Raw genomic sequence first — 21,067 nt, forward strand, 5'->3', positions numbered from 1 at the left:
TGTTTATGGCTTTTTAGTGTGTTTCTCATTTTGTTCGTTGCTCCCGTCTCTCTGTCTGTCCCCCTATATCTCTGCTTGGTTTGTTGGGAAAAAAAAGCTAAGCCAGCAGTGCAGTTGGCACATTAGTATGATGTCATTTTTTTGTGGTTTGGGGTGACACTTAGACTTCTCTGGCCTTCCCCCCATATAAAGTCACACAGCCTTTTGGGCATGCTGGCTGTGGTAATTGATTTGAAACCTGGAGTTTGCTTTTCAGTCTTCCAGTCAATGTGTGCGACAGCATTCAGACCACACACTGCCGTAATGGTCCTTTACTGTAGCCTACAGGCTACAAAATGCAATTCTTCAAAGCCTGAACAGCAGGAAACCAGCCAGACCAGACACAACATTTAACAAGGCTCTCGTGGACAAGGGAAGAATGGGGTGCTGAAAATGACCTGTGAGCAAAATGAAGTCAGTTGCAGTGGCCACACCACATCCAGTAAGGTTCACTGTCTTAGCCCCTTCAAGAACACTGAAATCAATCTTAACCCTCACTTCAGACCAGACCAGATTGTCAACTGTCACTGTATCTTTCAAGATACTCCCTCCACCTAACCTTGAGTTGAGCTCTGTAATTATTGAGGGGCCAAATGAGGTGATCTCAAGGTGTTGTTATACAGTTAAGCAGAGACTTATAGGATGCTGAGTGAACCTTCTGAACCTGGACCCTGCCCTCACTTAAAAAAAACACCTCTAAGTGGCTGAGGTTAGTGAAGAGAGAGGAGTTGTAAGTGTTAGTGGTGGCGTACAGTGTGGGTCACTATTCTCTGCTTTATTTTACGTGCCTAAATAGAGCCATGCTTGGAACACAGCCCATGTGTGACAGTGTAGATGCCGGCCAGTACGTCTCGTCTTCCTTCATAAAAAAGAGATCCCATAATCACAGCCTGTTTGTCAGAATACTGTACATATGCTTTTGAGGTATAATCTGTGGTCATCCTGTGGATCTTATACTAGTGGATACTGTGGATGGTTTTCAGCACAAGCTTTCAACAATAAGAAGGATAACTCATATAGGGCTGTGCAAGTTAGTTTTAATTCTTTAGAATTAATTACCTAATCATCTTATCTTACAATTAAAGCCAAGCAGACATACGCACAATATTGCTTTTCCATCACTATAGCAATCTGTATGTCGCACTGACATGGGTTTCCTTGCGATTTGCTGACATCATCAGTCACATGTCCTGACTCAGTTTTTCTTCAGAATGTGTGGAAGTCTGTTGTGGTGCTGTGGTACCAGTCTGGGCTCGGTGCGCTGAAATAGATTGCACCATTCTGCTGACCAACAACTGGTGGTCAGCGTCTGAGGATGCAGCTGGGAGAATTACATCAGACCACGGCTTTCCAAAAAGGAGATACAGGGAGTGGCCCTGGTGAGGGATGGTCAGATCGGATTCTCAGTGTTAGAAAATATGATATGGGCTGGGATTAGGGGTGAAATTTTAGTTAAGTGGCACCAACCCAAAGCCACACTGCAGGTCTGTGTTTTCTCAAGAGTATCCTGACTTGAAAGAGTCTGACTGCCAGAATGGTTTTGTCTTTGTATTTGTCTGCTACAAGTCACAGTGCTTTTCTCATCTGACCTTTGACTTGGAGTTTTCACTGACCTTTGACTCCCTGAAACATTGTGTCTGACTGTGTCTCTATGCCCCTCTGTTGTATTTGTTTTTTCCCTCTGGGACAGTTGTAGTCTCTCAGTCTGCTGTGCTGTTTTGCAGAGTGGTCAGATTCAGTGGAGATAGTTAAGTGGGATTTATACTGGAGAAAGAAGTGGGTAATGTGAGAAAAAGAACAATTGCCACTTGTTTTTTGGGTGGTTTTTGTGTGTCATTCTGTGGTGTGATTTGTGCTGGTTTTTTATTACAGCTGGTCTGGCTTCTTTTCATTAACTACTTGTTTTGTTTTTGACCAAGACCATGGCGGTACAAGACAGCAACACTCTCTAAAGCAAGACCGTTGCTGTATGTATATATATATATAAAAGAAGAATTATAAGGCTACGGAAACCAAACAAATTTTATTTTATAGTGATTATACATTTATACAAATATATTCATGGGTAGTATATTCAGATTTTGCCAATAAACCTTGACAATTATTACACACTGGACCTTTAAAGCACACAGCAAAGCTGACACCACTTTTACTATGTCCCATCAAAACCTAGTACTGGAAAGCTAATCTTGAATTCCTGTCCCAATCAAAACCTCTGTCAGTGGTTACTAATGGCAACTTGTGCAGTGGCTCAGTGTGCAAGGCCTTGACCAAACACGTGAAGAGACAGCAGCAAAGGGGTGTGTGTGTTCCTTTTAGCCACTGTAGCTGCTAAATACTATTTTAAAGTTTGCTTCCTGCACTTTCTCTCCGGAGTGTCCAGTTGTCTGGAATCACTTAAGTTTGTCCTCAAAATACATCAGCAACATAAACCGCAAGACAATTTTCAGAGAGATTGTCTCATCAGTTGGCAGATGCAATATGGTATTTGTCTGTGAGTGCATGTGTGTGTGTGTCATTGCTCTGTCCTGTGTGTTCAGACGTGCATTTTTATATTAATATTAATGCATGTGCAATGTTTTGTGTGTGTGTATTTCAGCTAATAGCACGTCTGAAAAGGGAGATTGGGTCTCTGAAGGAAGAGCTGGCCATGGTGACAGGAGAGCAGAGAGATGACCAACTATCTGTGGAGGAGGCCGAGAGGTAGTACATCATTCCTCAGCCTGTACACATAACCTGGACACTGCAATTTGAATGTTTCATTTTGTGCTTTTATCCAAACTGACTTACAAGTGAGCACCATCAGTGCAGTAGGAATCAGTGTAAAATCTGTTATCTCCACATTTACACACAGTAATGCAAATAAGAGGTGACAATACATTTGTTCAAAGAGCTGAATTAAATCAGAACCTACAGCTGGACTTTTGCCACAGGGTCATGGATATATAGAACATGTGTATGTGTGACTATTTGTGTGGAACGATGTGACCTCAGTGAGCCAGTCATCTCAGGACAGTGCAGATGTGCGTAGTGCTGCGTTGGCCCTGTCAGGCGTCTGGGATGTTTAAAGCATGCCACAGACCCAGGAAGAGAGCAGACAATCTTTTTTTGGACTCAAAGATTCCTGAGCAAATATATTTCATGATTTATAAGTATTTGGATTTTGCCTGAAGTGCCTACATAACTTATGACGTTGGCCATGCATTGATCCTGAGTTGGAGTTTGATTAACCAGATCTCTGCTTCAGCCAGGGCTGTTTTATTTCCTCTCCTATGCTTAAATGGCAGAGGGACCCAGTCAAGCAGGGCCAGAGTTCAGCCCAGGGGTTCCCCTGAGGACTTGGCACATCGTGCTGATGTATTTACCACGCCTTGGCCCCCTCAGTCCGCCTTTTTATTATTTCCTCTCTACCCGGGTGATTATCCTCCATTTCCCCTGTTTGTGGTCAAACTCACAGATGGAACCTTTAATGATGTCTGTTGTGACCACATTCACTGGACATGCTGACTTTTTTGTTACTGTTTTCTCTCTAGTTTATGCATTGACTCATCCCCATTACTGAATGATTGCACATATCCTGGGTTATTTGTTGCTGCATTTCCAAATGCACGTATGCATACGTTTGCCAGATTTAGCTACATAACATGTTGCTTCACATTTTGGAAAAAACTTTTTGGAAACTATCAAATTCTGCCATTTGACAGAGGATTTTTTTGCTAATAAAATATTGTACATGGCAGTGAAGGGCATTCTCAAGGATCCAACTTCTTTCAGAAGTCTGAAACAAGACCGCTACGTTTGTTTTAAGTCCTTTGTCATGTAAACCTGGGGTCTTTCTACATGTTACAGCAGAAAATGAAAACCGCACATTGTTGTGCCTACATTGGATCCGTCTGGACAGTTGCCTTCTGGTCTTTTCCAGTGGCTGGTTCCAGAGCGAGAAGAACCAATGTTTGGACTATCATCTAGTAGTAGTTTATCAACAGGCTGGCCCAGCGGAGCTGGAACATGCATTAAAGTAAATAGTTGTCTTTGACCAGACCCACATTTTAAACATTAGAAGCACTCCTCATGTATAGATCTTAACTGTTTGAGTGCCTGTTGAGCACGAGCTGAGTGTGATGGAGAAAGGCTGTAACCTGGAATGTGAGACTGCTTTAAGCTTTGGTTGGTTATCACGTAGTCTGCGTGTGTGTGTTTGTCTCTATGTCTGTGTGTTTAGGTTGGAAATGCTACTCAAGGCTTTTCTGGATGACCCTGATCCAAGTGTGACACTGTCTCTCGGACCAGATATGAGAAAAATCCAGTACTGTTTCTCCCTGCTGAAGGTAAGATTCACTTGGGTCTCTCCATGTGTAATACTTGTCTCACTCTATAACTCTCTATAATCTCTTTTAGCAGGCAAGTATTTGTTCCTCTTTCCTGATCCTTTAATAAGATTCTCTATGCTTTTGTGATAGAAACATAGCTTTTCAGGTCAGATTACCATGTTATAGCCAAATAAAAAGATTAATTTCCATTAGCTAGTTAGTTAGGAGAATGTCAGACCTGATCTGTCCCTCACAGTCCACTTCATCCATCAGTCCAGCTGTGACCAGATGACCACTTGTTTTCCTAAAGAGCTCCCCCTACTGTCCATTCCTATGCTTTACTTTGATTTAACTGCAGTTTGCTTCATTTAATACCGTCTTGTCCGATTGTAAATCAAATGAACAGAAAAGGCTGATGGATCATATGAGTTTAGCCACTATTGATTTGCAATCACTGGAAACAGAGTCTGGCTAGAAAGTGGCACTAATTGAAGATCCTGTTTCATCCAATGCTGTTGTGTTCCCATGACCTGACTTCAGTCTAGAAGTTATTTGCCATCTAATTAGCTGCAAGGTGTGATGTTGGCATGTAGCTGTTAATTTGTGAATTTAAACAAAATCCTCTGAAGATTTTTGCACAACAGCTTGAAAGGTAATCCTCTGCCTTGGCCAGAGTAAACATACCATGTGAAGATGTTCCCTCAGTGCTCCCTGAAGGTGATTAGCATTTTTCACAGTTTTTTTCGGACATTTTGTTGATTAATTAATACAATTCCTTTTATGTCGTATTAATCAAAACAATGAAAAATAGTTAAATGCAGCCCAACATAAATAAAAGGCTGAAGGTAATGTGTGAATCAATTGTGGATCAGTTAGGAGGTAACCCATCTTTAGATAGTAAAAACTGCATATGTTTCATTACATAGAGGTCACTATTGGAATCTTGGTCAATCAACTATTGGACATATTTGTGTCTCCTTTGTATTCCCTTAAAGGCAGTATCTGAGCATGTTGTTTTGGCTGTATAATCCACTGATCATGTGTCCTGGACACTACCTTGAGACATGGATTCTATTGCATGTTGCTTTTGTTTTTGGAGAAAGTTGTCAAACAGCAGCTTGTGGCCCACCACTGCTAAATGAGCACAGGGAAAACACAGCAGCGCTCACACTGTTCCTGGGCTCTGCTTTGGTTGGAGTCGAAGCAGCCACCAGAAGTGGTTCCAGATCCCATTTGAATATCTGTTTATCTCTACTTCAGTTTGTTATGATCGGCAAATTCTATCTCCTTTTAAGTTTACATTCCTCGGACGATCACCCCAGTCACACTCTGGTGATTCTGTAGGAATTTGGATCTGGTTTAAATTTGATTTCCTTCTTCTTTGTTCCCTGCGCAGCCTAATTCTTCCATGCTCAGCCTTCTGCTTATCCACAGTGATGTTCAAATACCAGAGAGCATGTCTGCAGTTTTAACTTTTCAACGTCATGATCTGAGATGTCAGTGATTTAGTTCTGTATATAGTTTGTAGTCACACTGAAGTGATGATGTTATTTTGTGTGATGACAATCTTTACAGTTTTCCCCCCAAACCCAGTGTCTCCATCAGTGTGCTTCCCTGTATGCCCCCAAAAGGTTTGGGACCATGCAGCCTGGCCTCCCCTCTGTACATTTCCCTCTGCTCTACCTACTCCATGTGGAAAAGCTGCGGTGCTCTAACATGTTTTCCACCTGTCTTTTAAGCTGGAAATTTTGGATTTATATTGCAGATAGGGAAAAGAGTGGAATTTAATTAATGTTAAGGGAATATAGCAAAATTTAGAAGAGCATTACTTTTCACGATGGTATAACAATTTATCTTCCAGCTTCTTTATGTTCATGACAATAGATGGTGGTTTATCCTGTTGATGTTGTTCCAGCAAATTCTCCTTGTAGTAGAGAGCAGGTTGGTTTTTTGTTCAACTACGATTTTACAACATTTAATGGTTTTGTTTCATGTTTTTTTTGTACAGATGATGATTCTGGACAGACATGGTGGTGGAAACAAGCCCAGTGAGGAGTCCCCAGCTCAAACACCAAGAGAGGTCCCTGAGGACAGCCACCACACCACAGCAGAAGTCACCAAATTAAAGGAGATACTGACTCAGCGTGATAATGAAATCAGTATCCTTTGACATGGTGCAGCCAAGTTTGGTGACGCACCACATGATTACATTGAGTTTTGGGATATTTAGTCTGGTGTTCAAATTAGACAATTTGTGATGACATAATTTGTATGCCGTTATCTGTCTACATGCTTCAGGATCGTGACATATTAGATTATACTGTATACTTCTAGGTAATTTAAATAACATTTTACAATTTATTTCAACATTTTTCCAAATCGAATGCGTTTTTCTTCCAGATATTGTAGCTAATAGAATTAGTCTGTTTTTGATGATCAGGTCGGCTAAATTTCCTTCCTTTCATTTGTGTAGTTGGACGAGAGAAATGTCTGACTCTTTTAAACAATTTTGCGAGACAGGATTAAGAAACAGAATACAATATATTTGTATAGTCCCTGGACTATGGTTACATTTTCAGTTCTCTCAGCATTCCTGAAACACATCTACAAAATAAATCTTTACAAGAATACAGTGAATCTCCTCTTACAATATCATTAGTTATAAATTCTCATCTTAATATGCACGTTTAAGAAAATACTACAGTCCCCAGCTGTAATGCTAGATACTCAAATATTAGCCTTACAGTACATATCTTCTTATTGCAAACACAGTTATAGGGCCGATACTATTAAGTTATTTTTGGTAACGTGATTGATCAAACACTGATACAGATTAATACTTTCAAATTTTCACCTTCCGATTCTTCCTAAAACAGAGGCTGCAGTGTGACAACACATTCTACCTTCATTTGAGACACGATTTGTTATATTAGTTTTAGGTTTGTCAAATTACCACTATTGTCTAGTGTAAAGCAAACAGTACAGTTTAAAGTTTGCTTAAGCTTTGTGGATTAGACGAGTTCCTGTCCTCCACTGCAGAGACCTTTGGTTCAGGCCTAGTCCACACGAGCCCGGGTATTTTTGAAACCGGAGTTTTGCTCCGCGTCCACACGAGTGGTGTAATAAAATCACTCCGTACACACGCAACCGTGAAATCCGCTACCAAGTGACGCAATGCACGTGTGGAAGGCTGTTTTAACCAATCAAAATACAGTGGAAACCGCTTATGGATCAAAAGGCTTGGGACGGAATCATTTCTATACAAATGCTGTTTAAATAATTCGTTATCAAGAAATCCGCTTATAGTGTTCATTTTTGGTCATTTTATGGATGAAAACATGCGCAAAAACAATTTCAAAACGACGTGTAGGCCTATTTATTTTATTTTCGGCGGTGTCCCTTTGACGTGCACTGCTGCAGCAGCCTGCACATGTTGCTGCGCTGTGTTGTTGTGCTGTGTGCATCACCTGGCTGGCTGAGCTGTCGGTGCGGCACAACTCATTATCACTGGCTGTTGTGTTGTCTGTCAAAACATGGATGAATGAAACATATCCACTTTATATCGACCGCGGACGTCACAAATACATTTTCGGCTTTTGGCTCGTTCCTCATCTCCGCATATGCTCTTTTTATCACTGCATGATGCGACCCCCCCCCCCCCGTCGTACCCGGTCTGACAGTGACATAGGCTGTTGCCTGTTCATTCATGAAAATCATCCCGAAAAACTCTCAATCAAACAATGTGGGGAATAAGAAACTGCGGCGCTACTGTAGTAGTTCTGTAATTTTAAAAACACACCGGCAGCGGCCCAGCTGATCTGTAGCGTCACTTGTTACTGTAAATGATGCTGTGTGGAAAACCAGCTGTGGTCTGTGATTGAGGGTGAGTTTGGAGCTGACTGACAAGAGGATCGCCCTGATGACCGTTTCGTTATATTTTTCTCATCGAAAAACTATACAAATAGCATTTAGATGATGTAAAAAAAATTTTTTTTAAAAAGTGATAAAAATCCACTTTGTCACCTCCATTTTTGCGAGCTCACGTCAACTCCTGCCGCTGCAAACAACCTCTGCAGCTGGCAGTGTTTACATCAGCACGTGTGCAGCTATGACGTAAACGAGAAAAACAATCACGGTTGCAGTGTCCACACGCACCCGGTGAAACCAACCCCGGCCGAAAACCCCACCCTGGACTCCGGTTTCAAAAAACCACGGTTTCAGGGTTCCAAAAGCACAGTTGCGTGTGGACAGAACATACAACCGGGAACATTTGTTCACGGTTTCAAAAATACCCGGGCTCGTGTGGACAAGGCATCAGTCCCCTGTAGCAGAACCTCAGGCTTGTTTTGTCAATTTAATAATTGACTGTCAGTGTCAACACACCAACAACCTGTAATGGTGCAGGATGGAACTGACTATACAGGTACATTTCAATAAATGAGAAAATCATGAAAAAGTTCATTTATTTCAGTAGTTCTTTAGTGAAACTTGTATATGGATTTATTACACACAGACTGACATATTTTATGTCTTTATTTATTTTAATTGTAATGATTATGGCTTACATTTAATGAAAACCCCAAAATCAGTTCATTAGAAAAAGTTTACTATTGTAACTTAATGGTGTCACACTCTAATCAGCTGATTAACTCCAAACACCTGCAAAGGTTTCCTGAGCCTTTAAATGGTCTCTTAAAGCAGAAGTAAGTGATATATTTGTGTTAATATAAGTCTTAAATAGTTATATCTTCCGACAGCAATCACTTACATAGAGTGTTTGGTCTGAAACACGGGTCTGTCAGTCACTCTGCTCTGCTCTGAGCCGAAGAGAAAATATTTATCGTATCCTACAGTTTTTATCCAATGAGGAGAGAGAACGGCATGCAGGGCTGTGTGTGCAGCCAAGGGACGCCGTGAATGTGGCGACGTAGGGACGAGGACTGTTATGGTGCGTTCAAGGAAACTCGTATTTTTCCGACCGTGAAGTCGTACCAGTTCGATCTGGTACGACTTCACCGGTCGGAAGTTACGAGTGGCCGTTATAGTGACTTTCACCGGTAAAACAGGTCGGAAAAACACGAGTGGGTTGCCTGGAACGCTACAAAGTCGTAAGTTGTGACTTGAAGCTGTAATTTACGATTTCAAAAGCCTGCCTGGAACGCAGCATTAGCGAAAACGACCGGACCACTTACTTCTGCTTTAAGCCTGGTACACACATAAAGATTTATCTCAACAGATTTTTTTTTATCTGTGAGAGACCCCACACATGAAGATAAAAAATCATTGATTGAGCAGTTTTGATCGTATTGTGTGTGGTGTGCTCCGATATTCCCAATACAGCACACCACACACATAAAGATTTGTCTGATGACACACTAGAGTCTCATCCCCCAAGCCAGAAATCTCACGTGATCAAACGTGATCTGATGTACTTTGAGTTTCGCTTTGTTGATGGTAGCCATGGAGATGGTAGCCATACTGGTTTGTTATGCTTCCGTGTTCTTCAGTCAGCTCGCTTCTTTATTGGCTACATTCAATTCCACTTCACAATCCACAGAGTCAGTGACTCAGGATTGTCGGCCTGTATGTGTATGATGATGATGCATAAATATGTAAGGTAAAAGAAGCAGCTGACAACACCATGAAGACGTTGTTCCTCATGTGTCCATCATCATTAGGTGAACAGTGGAGTTCAGCAGAGCTGAGGAGTTCAGTGCATATGGAACTGGCATTCACAACTGGAGAAAATTTGTGGAAAACCTAGGTTTCAGCTTACATTCAAATTTATGTCAGCATACAGGCTCACAAGTTAATCACACTTTTTATCCCAAAGTGTATCTGCCTGTGGTATTGCATGACTAAATCACAGTGCTTTCCAAACATATATTAGAGAATGTAAGTAATCCTGCAATCAAACCCAGCATGAAATGTTGTTTTACAGTGCGCACTCAGATAGATCTTCTTCTATAGACTTCAGTTAATCGTAATTACTATTAATCATAATTCTTTGCATTTGAATATTATATTTCTAATGGCTTTATGGGATTATTCCTCCCTCATGCCTTCTTGCTGTGACTTGTCATTAGATCATAGAACATTAGTTGGAAAATTGAGACGTTTCTTTGATTATTTCACCACGAAAACCTCAAGTCTGCAAAAATAAATAGACTATTATCATGCAGATATTTCACTGTAGTATTTCTTGGATCACATATGTGTAATGTGAAATCCTCCCCTCTTTGTAGATTTTCCCTCTCAAAATATTGTACCCCGGTTTTCACATGATGCAAATGTAATTGCCAAAATTGCTATAGTCTGTTTAAACGTACATTTTTCAGCAAGTTACACTCTAGAGATCACATTACTTGTATGTTCATTCACTGTGAAGCTTTTGTGTAAGGCTGCAGTAGCCTTAACTGTCAGTCCCCCAGTGAGGGTGGTCTGTCTGTAACATGTAACACTAACCATCTAGATTCAGACCATTTCAAGATCTATCCATCTAAATTACCATGCAACACTACTCTCGTTAACTAAGCTTTACTGGGATCCACCATTAACATGATGATGATGAACAACAAGGAGGACTTACAAACATTTCTTGCAAATGAGTGTTGATTGAATGGAACACCTTTAACGGCTCTTTTGGCAGATGTTTTTATAACTATGAATAATCATTTATAATATTTTAAACTGTCCTCCAAAACCAACATGTGTAATTTTCCAATCTGTCTAATCCTGTCTGTTATCAGCAGGACAATGTTATTTGTTCCTGTGTTCCAAAGTGGTTACAAACCAAAAATAGCAAAATGACAGCTGACATGTTCAACTCTGATCCCCCAACTTCGTGTAACAAAATAGATGCAGAGACATTTCTGCTGCATCTAGTGTACTTAATGGGCATTTGTAGCTCATACAACCCCACTTCAAAAAAAGCTGAACTATCCCTTTAAGTACAGTGCCACTGGTGCCTACATATTCATTCATGCAAGATAGCAGAATTACATGATCCACAGTATCAGAGGCCACTGTTAGGTCTAGCAGTACAATGATCAAATGGCATTTGGCATTAACAGACAGAGCAACATCATTGTGTACCTTCAACAAGCAGTGCTATGATGGGATCTGAACCCAGATTGGAATTTGTTGAAAGTATCATTGTTCTCTGAGAATGATTGTAGTTGTATTAAAGTAACTTTTTCTAAGACTTTGGACAGAAAGGGCAAATGGGAGACTAAAAATTTGATGAAATTGAGGGATGGAGCTGAGGTTTTTTAAGGAGAGACCAAACCACAGCATGTTTTAAGACAGCCGGAACTGATCCAGAACTGTGGTCTTAGGCAAGAGTTGATAAAAATCAATAGAGAGGGACCAACAATATTTAACACCTCTACCAACAGTTTAGCAGGGATAATGTCTAAGGGGCAGTTTGTGGGATTCATATGTTGCACCACTTTGGTCAGGGTTGAAATAAAGACTGGTTCAAACTGTTCCAACACATCAGAATGTGCCGGAGCAACAGACAAGTCAACATATATCTGTTTCATTGAACCGTGTAACAGAGAGTGACAAGAGAGGATCAGTAGGACATATTGAATGGACATCATGAGCTGAGTTTGACAACATTTTGAGTGCATGGCATGTGAAGCCGCCCATAGAGCTAACATGTAACCCCTTAGAGAAATCGCTTTTCATATAGGACAAGAGATCCCCATAATGGAAAAACCTGGTGAACATCAGTCTGAGGTCAGGGTTTGTATGAAACAATGACATAGAACCCACAGAGACAGTCATATTTTTCTGTAAAACCTGGCCACTGAATGTCATTTAGAAATGTGTTGGGTTTATATTTTGGCAGTGTTATGAAGGGTGCATGGTCGGTTTCCTTGGAAATTTGAATTGGAGACCTGGTTCCTTTGTGCTATTATTCCCACTGACATCCCCTTTGTACTGGCTTACAGGAATATAAATTAACTTCTCCAGCTCCTTCAAAACTGCAGTATGTCCATTCATCATCCAAAATAATGACATTCCGAATTTCTTTCGTTGAGCATCCCAAATTATTTGCTGACCACCACAGTTTCACTTTGGCCACAACTACATGTCTGCAAATCTCATGATAGACTCGTGCTTGAAGAGCAGACTAATGTGTTGACTGTAAATTATGGGTTGTGATTAGGCCATCAAACACACTTGAGTTTATAGTGGAAAAACAGGAGGCAGGAGATTAATGAATATTGTATGAGACTGTGATCTTTTATTCATGTAGGTAACGTACATGAGGATCAAAAGTGATGGTTAGACTTCTTTTTTTTCCCCCACAAGTGTACTTATTATAGGAATACGTTTAGCTAGCTAGGCAAGCTTTGATTTCTTACTTTTGTTGACATCTTAAAAGCAGTCTTGGCAGCTTTTTGTAAAATGTGTTGGTCGTGTTTTTCTTTATACAATTTTTCCGTGCAATTCTAGCTCATACCATTACAATTTCCCCTCTGTGAGCACTGTCCTCGTCTCTCTCACTACTGGTGGAAACAGCAGTGTGGTCCCTCGACAGTGAAAGTCACTCCACAAATCTACAAGTGGTTTGCCAAAGTATAGCAACCAGGTGTCAATTTGATAATCAAATCTGAAAGCGCTGAACGAAAGAGTGCCAGCTGTTCGCAGTTTGATCAAACACAGAAGAGCCAAGTACAGTACAGTATGTACAGCAGAGGAGACCATTATAGTAAATTGTCCCGATGCACAGAGAAGTGAAACGTGTCATGGCAATAAAAGAACCAACAGGAGCTAGGCAGCAGTATTGGCCTCTTCTCGTGTAACCACTCAGTTACCAGTAGCCATGTTTCCATCCAAAGTGATTCGAATTACTGGGAAATGCGCATTAAAAGAAATTCGAATCATGTGTGTTTCCATCTACGGACTTTGCATCCCCCCCCCTCCCGGCCGGACGGACGGACGGTCTGATTTGAACACATTAGTGCGATTTAGCGCATAGGTTTATTACCGTAATAACGTGACCCGTGTGTGTGTGTGTGTGTGTGGGAGAGAGAGAGAGAGAGAGAGAGAGAGAGAGAGTTGCGCCGCCCCAGACTTTATTAATGATAAACGCTGGATTCGCTGGTTGATAAGTTTGGTTTTTACTGAGGAGGAACTATGAAGAACTGTGCAGTCATCACATATGAAGGTGTGTGGGGGCTTTTATTTTGCCGTGGCGATGCGCCACAATTAATTAATTGTTGTGTGACAGCGGAAACCCTGATGTTGTCTTGTGAGTGAACTGCAAACACGGGAGTAGACGGGGTGAAAGTGCGCTACGTCACACTTGATTCGCATACAGCTGTTTCCATCCCATTCGAATCAACCAAAACCCGGCCATAGCGAGCGTATTTCATTTTGTGCGAATCAGAGGATTTTAATGCGAATCACGGCGTTTCCATCATCATTTTCCAATGCGATACATCTCGATGCGCATCTAAACAGCTGATGGAAACGCAGTGACATACAGTACACACACATCTACATTCAGACTCTAGTACACACACCACCACCACACTGGGAGAAGACACATTGTGGAATTTTGGCCTCATCTTTACAGCCTCTCTGGCTCCTCCCACCTCCACTGATTCAACCCAGACCATGACATTTCCCTCAGCCTGTAAGGTCAGACGCTGAGCACATGTCAGAAATCTGCCATTATTAAAAGCCCACAATGAGACTTACTGCTACTTTGTGCTGCACACTGACTCAAAACAGTGTTGATCCTGTCAGATGCTTTGATTGCTTGGATTAGCTAATCCATGTACTGTATCATGAAAAATATATTGGTTACATTAATGCTTATTCATTTTAACATCAGATTATGACATCAAAGCTTTCATATCCTGATGTCATTAAGTGAGAGAGACCGTTTACTGAACTCTTGCCAAAGAAAACAAGTAGAGTCCTTAACTCAGTGTGTACAGGTATCCTAGTTAAGATGCTAAAGAAGGAGAAGAGAAGGGCCCAGGATGCTGCTGCTCAGCTGGCTAATATCCCCGTCTCCCAGAATGCATCGAAGCTGCCATCAATGCCGCTGCTAAGGGAAGGTAACACAGATGCCATCTCAGCCAATCCTGGGGGAAGAGCTATCCAGTACATGAAAAGAGGTAGAGGTTTTATTCTTTTTTTTTTGTGCTCGTCTTAAAAAAATAAAATATTGTACAGATATTTATACTTTTAAAGATTTACATGTAAAGACATTTTAAAATCCCAAGCAACACGGAGACTTCCGGCGGCGCCATGTTCATGTAGGACGCAAAAGTTTGAGCTCTGCTGATTAACCAACTTACCAAATCGATATATGAACAAAACTCAGCAAAAACATGCCTAACGACACCACAAAGACGAGCGCTAGTGACAGACTCGCCAGATATCACTTTAGAAACAAAGAAGGAGATGAAAAATCGTCGGAACCGACTGATGCTAACAAGCCTGCTAATCCCGACGAAGCTAGCGCTAGCAATGATACTGCCGTGAATAGCTTGGAGGAGATGCTTCAAGCTATCGCCCAGTCAAACCGAGAAATACGAGGGGACATTATGCAGATGAGTATGGACGTAAAGGAATTTAAAGGCCAAACCAAGGAATCATTCACAAGGCTTGAAACATCAGTTGGAGGTTTGAGTGCACAACTAACAAACTTGGAAAAGAGGGTCGTTGACGCAGAGGAGCGTATATTAACGACGGAGGAGACCAACGCAACCCACGGAAAAGCCATCGCCTTCCTACTGCAGCGTGAGGCGGAATTATTTGAACGGTGTGAGGATCTTCAGAACAGACACAGACGGCAAAACCTAAGGCTGTATCAGGTTCCCGAAGGAAGCGAGAGGAGAGACATGGTCTCCTTCATTAAAAAACTACTGCCGACGGTGCTGACTAATCTGCCACTAACCGAAGCCGACATCAGGATTGACCGGGCGCATAGAGCCAGTACCGGTTCACCCAATACGCACACTACGCACGTTGCGTAGGGCCCCGCAAAATAGCAGAGGCCCCGTTAAAAAAAAAAAAAAAAAACTGACGACGTGACGTGTAGCCTACCGGATTCCCAGTACAGCCTAGCAAGACAGCGCTTGGCACGCCACGATGAAGCGGAGTTATCCCTCGGGGAATTAGGGGGAAGAAACAGCTGACAATGACCTGCAGGAACAGCAGTCAGGTAACTCTGCTCTCCGGGTGGGAGGGAGGGAGGGAGGGAGGGACTAGTCCGTGTTTGACCTGCATCAACAGGGCAGTGGGCCCTGGGTGAACCCCGGTCTCTGTGTGCGTCTTGCTGGCTTCTATAATTTTAGTTGTAGTGTAGTTACGTCTACACTTATACAAAATGGAAAGCAATGAATAAATATTGACTAAGATTGAATTTTGTTTGCTTGGATAGCCTACATGCAAATATAGATGCAGAATCAAACAAAACTTGTGAAATATTATGACAATGGTGCTAAAAATAATAATAATTCTATATAATAAATAATAATTACACAATTACCTACATTTGAAGTGAAAGTAAAACAAGTGCAGCCAATTTGATGGAGCTGAATTAATAGTAGCTTTATCTAGAGATTTATTTAAAGCAGAAGTAAGTGGTCCGGTCGTTTTGGCTAATGCTGCGTTCCAGGCAGGCTTTTGAAATCGTAAATTACAGCTTCAAGTCACAACTTACGACTTTGTAGCGTTCCAGGCAACCCACTCGTGTTTCTCCGACCTGTTTTACCTGTGAAAGTCACTATAACGGCCACTCGTAACTTCTGACCCGTGAACTCGTACCAGATCAAACTGGTACCACTTCACAGGTCGGAAAAACACGAGTTACGAGTTGCCTTGAACGCACCATAACAGTCCTCGTCGCTACGTCGCCACATTCACAGCGTTCCTTGGCTGCACACACAGCCCTGCATGCCGTTCTCTCTCCTCATTGGATAAAAACTGTAGGATACGATAAATGTTTTCTCCTGGGCTCAGAGCAGAGCAGAGTGACTGACAGACCCGTGTTTCAGACCAAACACTCTATAGAAGTGATTGCTGTCGGAAGATACAACTATTTAAGACTTATATTAACACAAATATATCGCTTACTTCTGCTTTAATGGTGAGTTTTTTCAAACATTAACATGTTTACATGCATTGTTACATTTAGTTTGATTTGATTTGTTCTGAATTTATTCTTAGTTAGACCAACACTGCAATATGTTTAAAGGGGGGATGCGTGGAAACACTGGGTGTCAGGTGCGACTGTTGAAAATTTTTGGGGTTCAGTTAGGAGGGCCCCTTAGCAGAATTTTGCCCAGGGCCCCATGGAGGTCTGAACCGGCTCTGCATAGAGCACTTATGCCAAAACCAAAAGAAAATGACCCGCCTCGCTCCATCGTGATTAAATTCGCGGACTACACAGTGAAGGAACAGATCCTGCAGCAAGCCTGGAGACAGCGCACAGTGAAGATGGGTGAGAAGCAGATCTACTTTGATAATGACTACTCGCCGGAGCTGCAGAGGAAACGCGCTCAGGTCAGATACGTTGTGAAACAGCTGAAGGAGAAAAACGTTAAAGCGAAGTGCATGTACCCAGCCCGACTGAGGATGATGGTGGGATCGGAGGAGAAAACTTTCCAGACGGTAATGGACGCAGCGCCGGTGCTTAAGGATTTCAACATCCAGGTCCGAGTTGACGAGCGGGATAAAGTAGAGCGAGAGCTGGCCAGACACAGGTGGGAGACACGGGCCGCCAACCGAGGAGGGCGGAATGTCAACATGCTTACAGAAGAAGAATGCAGGTTTTTCTTCCCTTGAAGTGACTGGGAATATTGTGCAAAAAGTAAGGTTTTTCCATTTTATTTAGACAGCTATGAGCAGCTGTGAATAATTCACTTTTAGATGGGCTAAAGTTAAATAGTCTTATTACCCTCCAATTACAGTGGTGTTGTTGGGCTATATATTTTATATACATCTTTTTTTTTTTTCTTTGAAACCCTGTTTCAAGTTTATATTTATATTTCTCTTATTAATATTTATTTACACTTTGCTGAGTCCAGAATGTAACAACAGTATATTATCTGGTCGTTTTGGTTTGTGGCATCAGCTGCAATTGACTCATTATGAGTGATTTACACTCAGCCACTGTAGGGCCGCAGCAGCTAACCCAACGGAGTGGGACTGCCGCACAATGTGACATTATCCCGGAGGGTTCCCGCCACCCTCTGCCCAGTTCTACACGGGGACTGGCCACTACTGGAGACAGGCCAGTTGAGGACTTGGAAGCCAGGTTGTTGTGTTCGATTTCTGATGTTCCTTATTGGAAATTGTACATAGTTTCTGTTCTTTTTTGTGTTTCTTCCTTGACAACTGATAGGACTTTTATAACAGGTGATGGTGCACTTGACATTTATAAGTTGACTACAAAGCATCATGACAGTAATGAGTAAAAGAAGTGTAATATGGATGGTTTGACTGTAGTTAGCTACAACATAAAGGGTCTGGGAAATCCAATTAAAAGAAAGAAAATACTTAACCAACTCAAAGCTTTACAATGTTCAGCCGCAATGTTACAAGAGACACATCTCTCTGAGGCAGAACACCTGAAATTAAAGAGGGACTGGGTGGAACAAATATACAGTGCATCTTACGGGGGAGGGAGGAGAAGGGGGGTTGCTATCCTATTTAGAAGGAATGTTTTTTTTAACTGCGAAAAAGTATTGAAAGACAAGGAAGGCAGATATATTATGGTGATAGGTACGATTGGGGAAAATAGATTTACATTTTTGAATCTGTATGCACCAAATGAGGATTGTCCTTTTTTTTTTAAGAAAATAGCCTCCAAACTGGCAGATGAAGGGGAGGGAATCATAGTGGTTGGGGGGGATTATAATTGTGTACTAAATTTAAGTATGGACCGACTACCTGCTGAGAAGGGACCTCGAACTAGAAAAGCAGCTACTGTTCTGGGAATGATGGAGGGATTGGGCCTGATTGATGTTTGGCGATATCATCATCCCAGAGACAGAGACTATACATATAGGTCCCAAGTTCATGGAAGTTACTCCAGATTAGACATGTTTCTTGTTTCAAAGGCTGATGTGCATAGAGTGACAGAGTGCAAGATAGAACCCATAACTTTGTCAGATCATGGTCCCATTAAGATGAAAATTAATTTAGGTCAAGAAAAACAATTCAGATACTGGAGACTTAATGTCTCAATATTAAATGACCCCCTAATCCAACAGGAATTACGTGACAAGATAAAAGAATATATTGATATAAATGATAGCGGAGATGTTACTCCATCTATTTTATGGGATGGTGCCAAAGCTGTTGTGAGGGGACATATCATTCAAATTACATCAAGAATAAAAAAACAAAGAGAAGCCAGGAGACTTGAACTGGAGACTGAAATTATTAGGTTAGAAAAAGAACACAAAATATCGAGAAAAAGGAATACATTAGAATCACTAAAACAAGAGAGACAAAAATTAGATGATTTACTCACATATAAAGCAGAGGGAATGCTCAGATTTGTGAAAAGAAAATATTATGAAATGGGGAATAAAGCAAGTAGATTATTGGCTTTTCAGTTACGGAAAGCTCAATCGAACCGTGTGGTACCTAAAATTAAACACCCCGACACAAACAGAATTACCTCCCAACCGAAAGAAGTAGCAGAGGCGTTTGCTGCATACTATAAAAAATTATATGAAGGTCAAGAATTAATAGGGAAGGGGGAGAAAATAACAAAACTCCTGGACTCGATCCAGTTGAATAGATTGTCACAGGATGAAGCTGAGACGCTATCTTCTCCCATAACAGTACAGGAAATAATAGATAGTATTATTAAATTAAAGAACAGTAAATCCCCGGGTGTCGATGGATACTCTGGGGAATATTATAAAGTTTTTGTTAACGAACTAGCCCCAATTTTATGTCGAGTATATAATTATGCACTGAATGAAAGGGACCCCCCAAAAACCTGGTCAGAGGCAATTATCACAGTTATACACAAAGATGGAAAGGACCCCACTCAATGTACAGGCTATCGGCCGATAAGTCTGCTTTGCCAGGATTTAAAAATCCTGACTTCTATCTTGGCAAATAGAATACAAAAACACATCCGTAAATTAGTAAACTCTGATCAAACAGGGTTCATAACCGGACGGCAGGGCACTAATAATGTCAGACGAGCTTTAAATCTACAATCTATTGCTTCTGGTAGAAAGACTCCATCAATGCTTCTCAGCTTAGATGCTGAGAAAGCATTTGATAGACTGGACTGGACATTTTTGGAGCAAACAATGGCTCATATGGGCTTTAACGAAACCTTTTTGAGTTGGATTAGAGTGTTTTATATGAATCCGCAGTCAAGAGTCAGAGTTAATGGCCAATGTTCCGATTTCTTTGATCTGGGACGGGGGACAAGGCAGGGGGATGCGCTCTCGCCAGCCCTGTTCGCTCTTAGCATTGAGCCGCTCGCAGAATTGATTAGAAGTAACCCGCTTATACAAGGAATAAGGGATGAGAGTGGAAATCAACATAAAATATCTTTATACGCGGACGACATATTATTATTTATTGAAAATCCTGTCCACTCAGTTCCTGTTCTTCTACAAAGTCTTAATGAATATGGTCTAGTATCCGGTTATAAAGTTAATCCTAGTAAATCAGAAGCGATGATGGTGTCTGGGACATGGCCTAGCCAACTTGATGATATAGTGTCCTTTCGCAGATCTAAACAGGGTTTCAGATATTTAGGGATCACACTCACTCCCCAGGTAACACAACTATACCAGGCGAACTATAAAAAAATATTTGGGATATTTAAAAATGAATTGGCAAGATGGGATGTGCTACCATTATCCCTTTTGGGTAGAGTAGAGGCTGTTAAGATGAATCTACTTCCTAGAATTTTGTTTTTGTTTCAGTCTCTCCCAGTCGGGATCCCAACATCAGCCTTCAATATGCTGGACAAGCTTATAAGTAAATTTATATGGCAAAATAAGAGACCAAGAGTGAGACTTAAAACGCTCACTCTTGGGAAGGATAAGGGTGGACTCAGCCTCCCCAATTTAAAATATTATTTTTGGGCAGCACAACTGACAGCAGTGGTAGCTTGGATTAACAATGACATAGAATCGGGATGGGTGAACATAGAGCAGAATTCGTTACCAGCAATACCTTTATCTACTTTAGTGTTTCTAAACAAGCAGTCCCAGAAGAAATTAAAAATTAAAAATGTATGGGTGAAACACACCTTAAAAGTATGGTCGACAGTCCAAAAGACAATTAGAGGAACAGTTGCCCTCTCAAGGGCTATGCAGATTACTGGAAATCCGGATTTCCCCCCCTCAACAACAGATATCACTTTTAAGAGGTGGGCAGGTAGAAATCTGAGGGTTATTGACCAGTTGTTATGTGACACTGGTGTACAGCCATTCTCATATCTCCAAGACAAATTCCTTCTACCCCAAAGTGATATGTTCCGGTATTTTCAGATAAGGAATTACATCACAAACCATACAGACTGGAATATAATTAAAAATGCTCCAACGAATATAGAAACTTACTTTATTAATATAATTAAACATCAACTACCCAATAAAAAACATGTTTCCCATATATACAGAAATTTGTTACTAGATATACCAGACAATACTTTTTATATTAAAAACAAATGGGAGCTGGAGTTAAATATTATAATTGAG

The 21,067-nt window shown here is 41.2% G+C and overlaps 1 protein-coding gene across 1 annotated transcript in view; it reads left to right on the top strand.

Moving 5' to 3' along the window:
• kif6 (kinesin family member 6) overlaps positions 1-21,067 on the top strand; it is a 68,769-nt gene that overhangs the window by 17,382 nt on the left and 30,320 nt on the right. The window contains exons 10-13 of the mRNA XM_085767313.1: positions 2,639-2,742; positions 4,262-4,367; positions 6,358-6,508; positions 14,309-14,491. Coding sequence (XP_085623439.1) covers positions 2,639-2,742; positions 4,262-4,367; positions 6,358-6,508; positions 14,309-14,491 — 544 coding nt within the window. The remainder of the gene's footprint in view (positions 1-2,638; positions 2,743-4,261; positions 4,368-6,357; positions 6,509-14,308; positions 14,492-21,067) is intronic.

The sequence above is a fragment of the Trachurus japonicus genome, chromosome 22 (assembly GCF_045865225.1).
Source record: "Trachurus japonicus isolate A0001 chromosome 22, Traja_1.0".
Classification (NCBI taxonomy): Eukaryota; Metazoa; Chordata; class Actinopteri; order Carangiformes; family Carangidae; genus Trachurus; species Trachurus japonicus.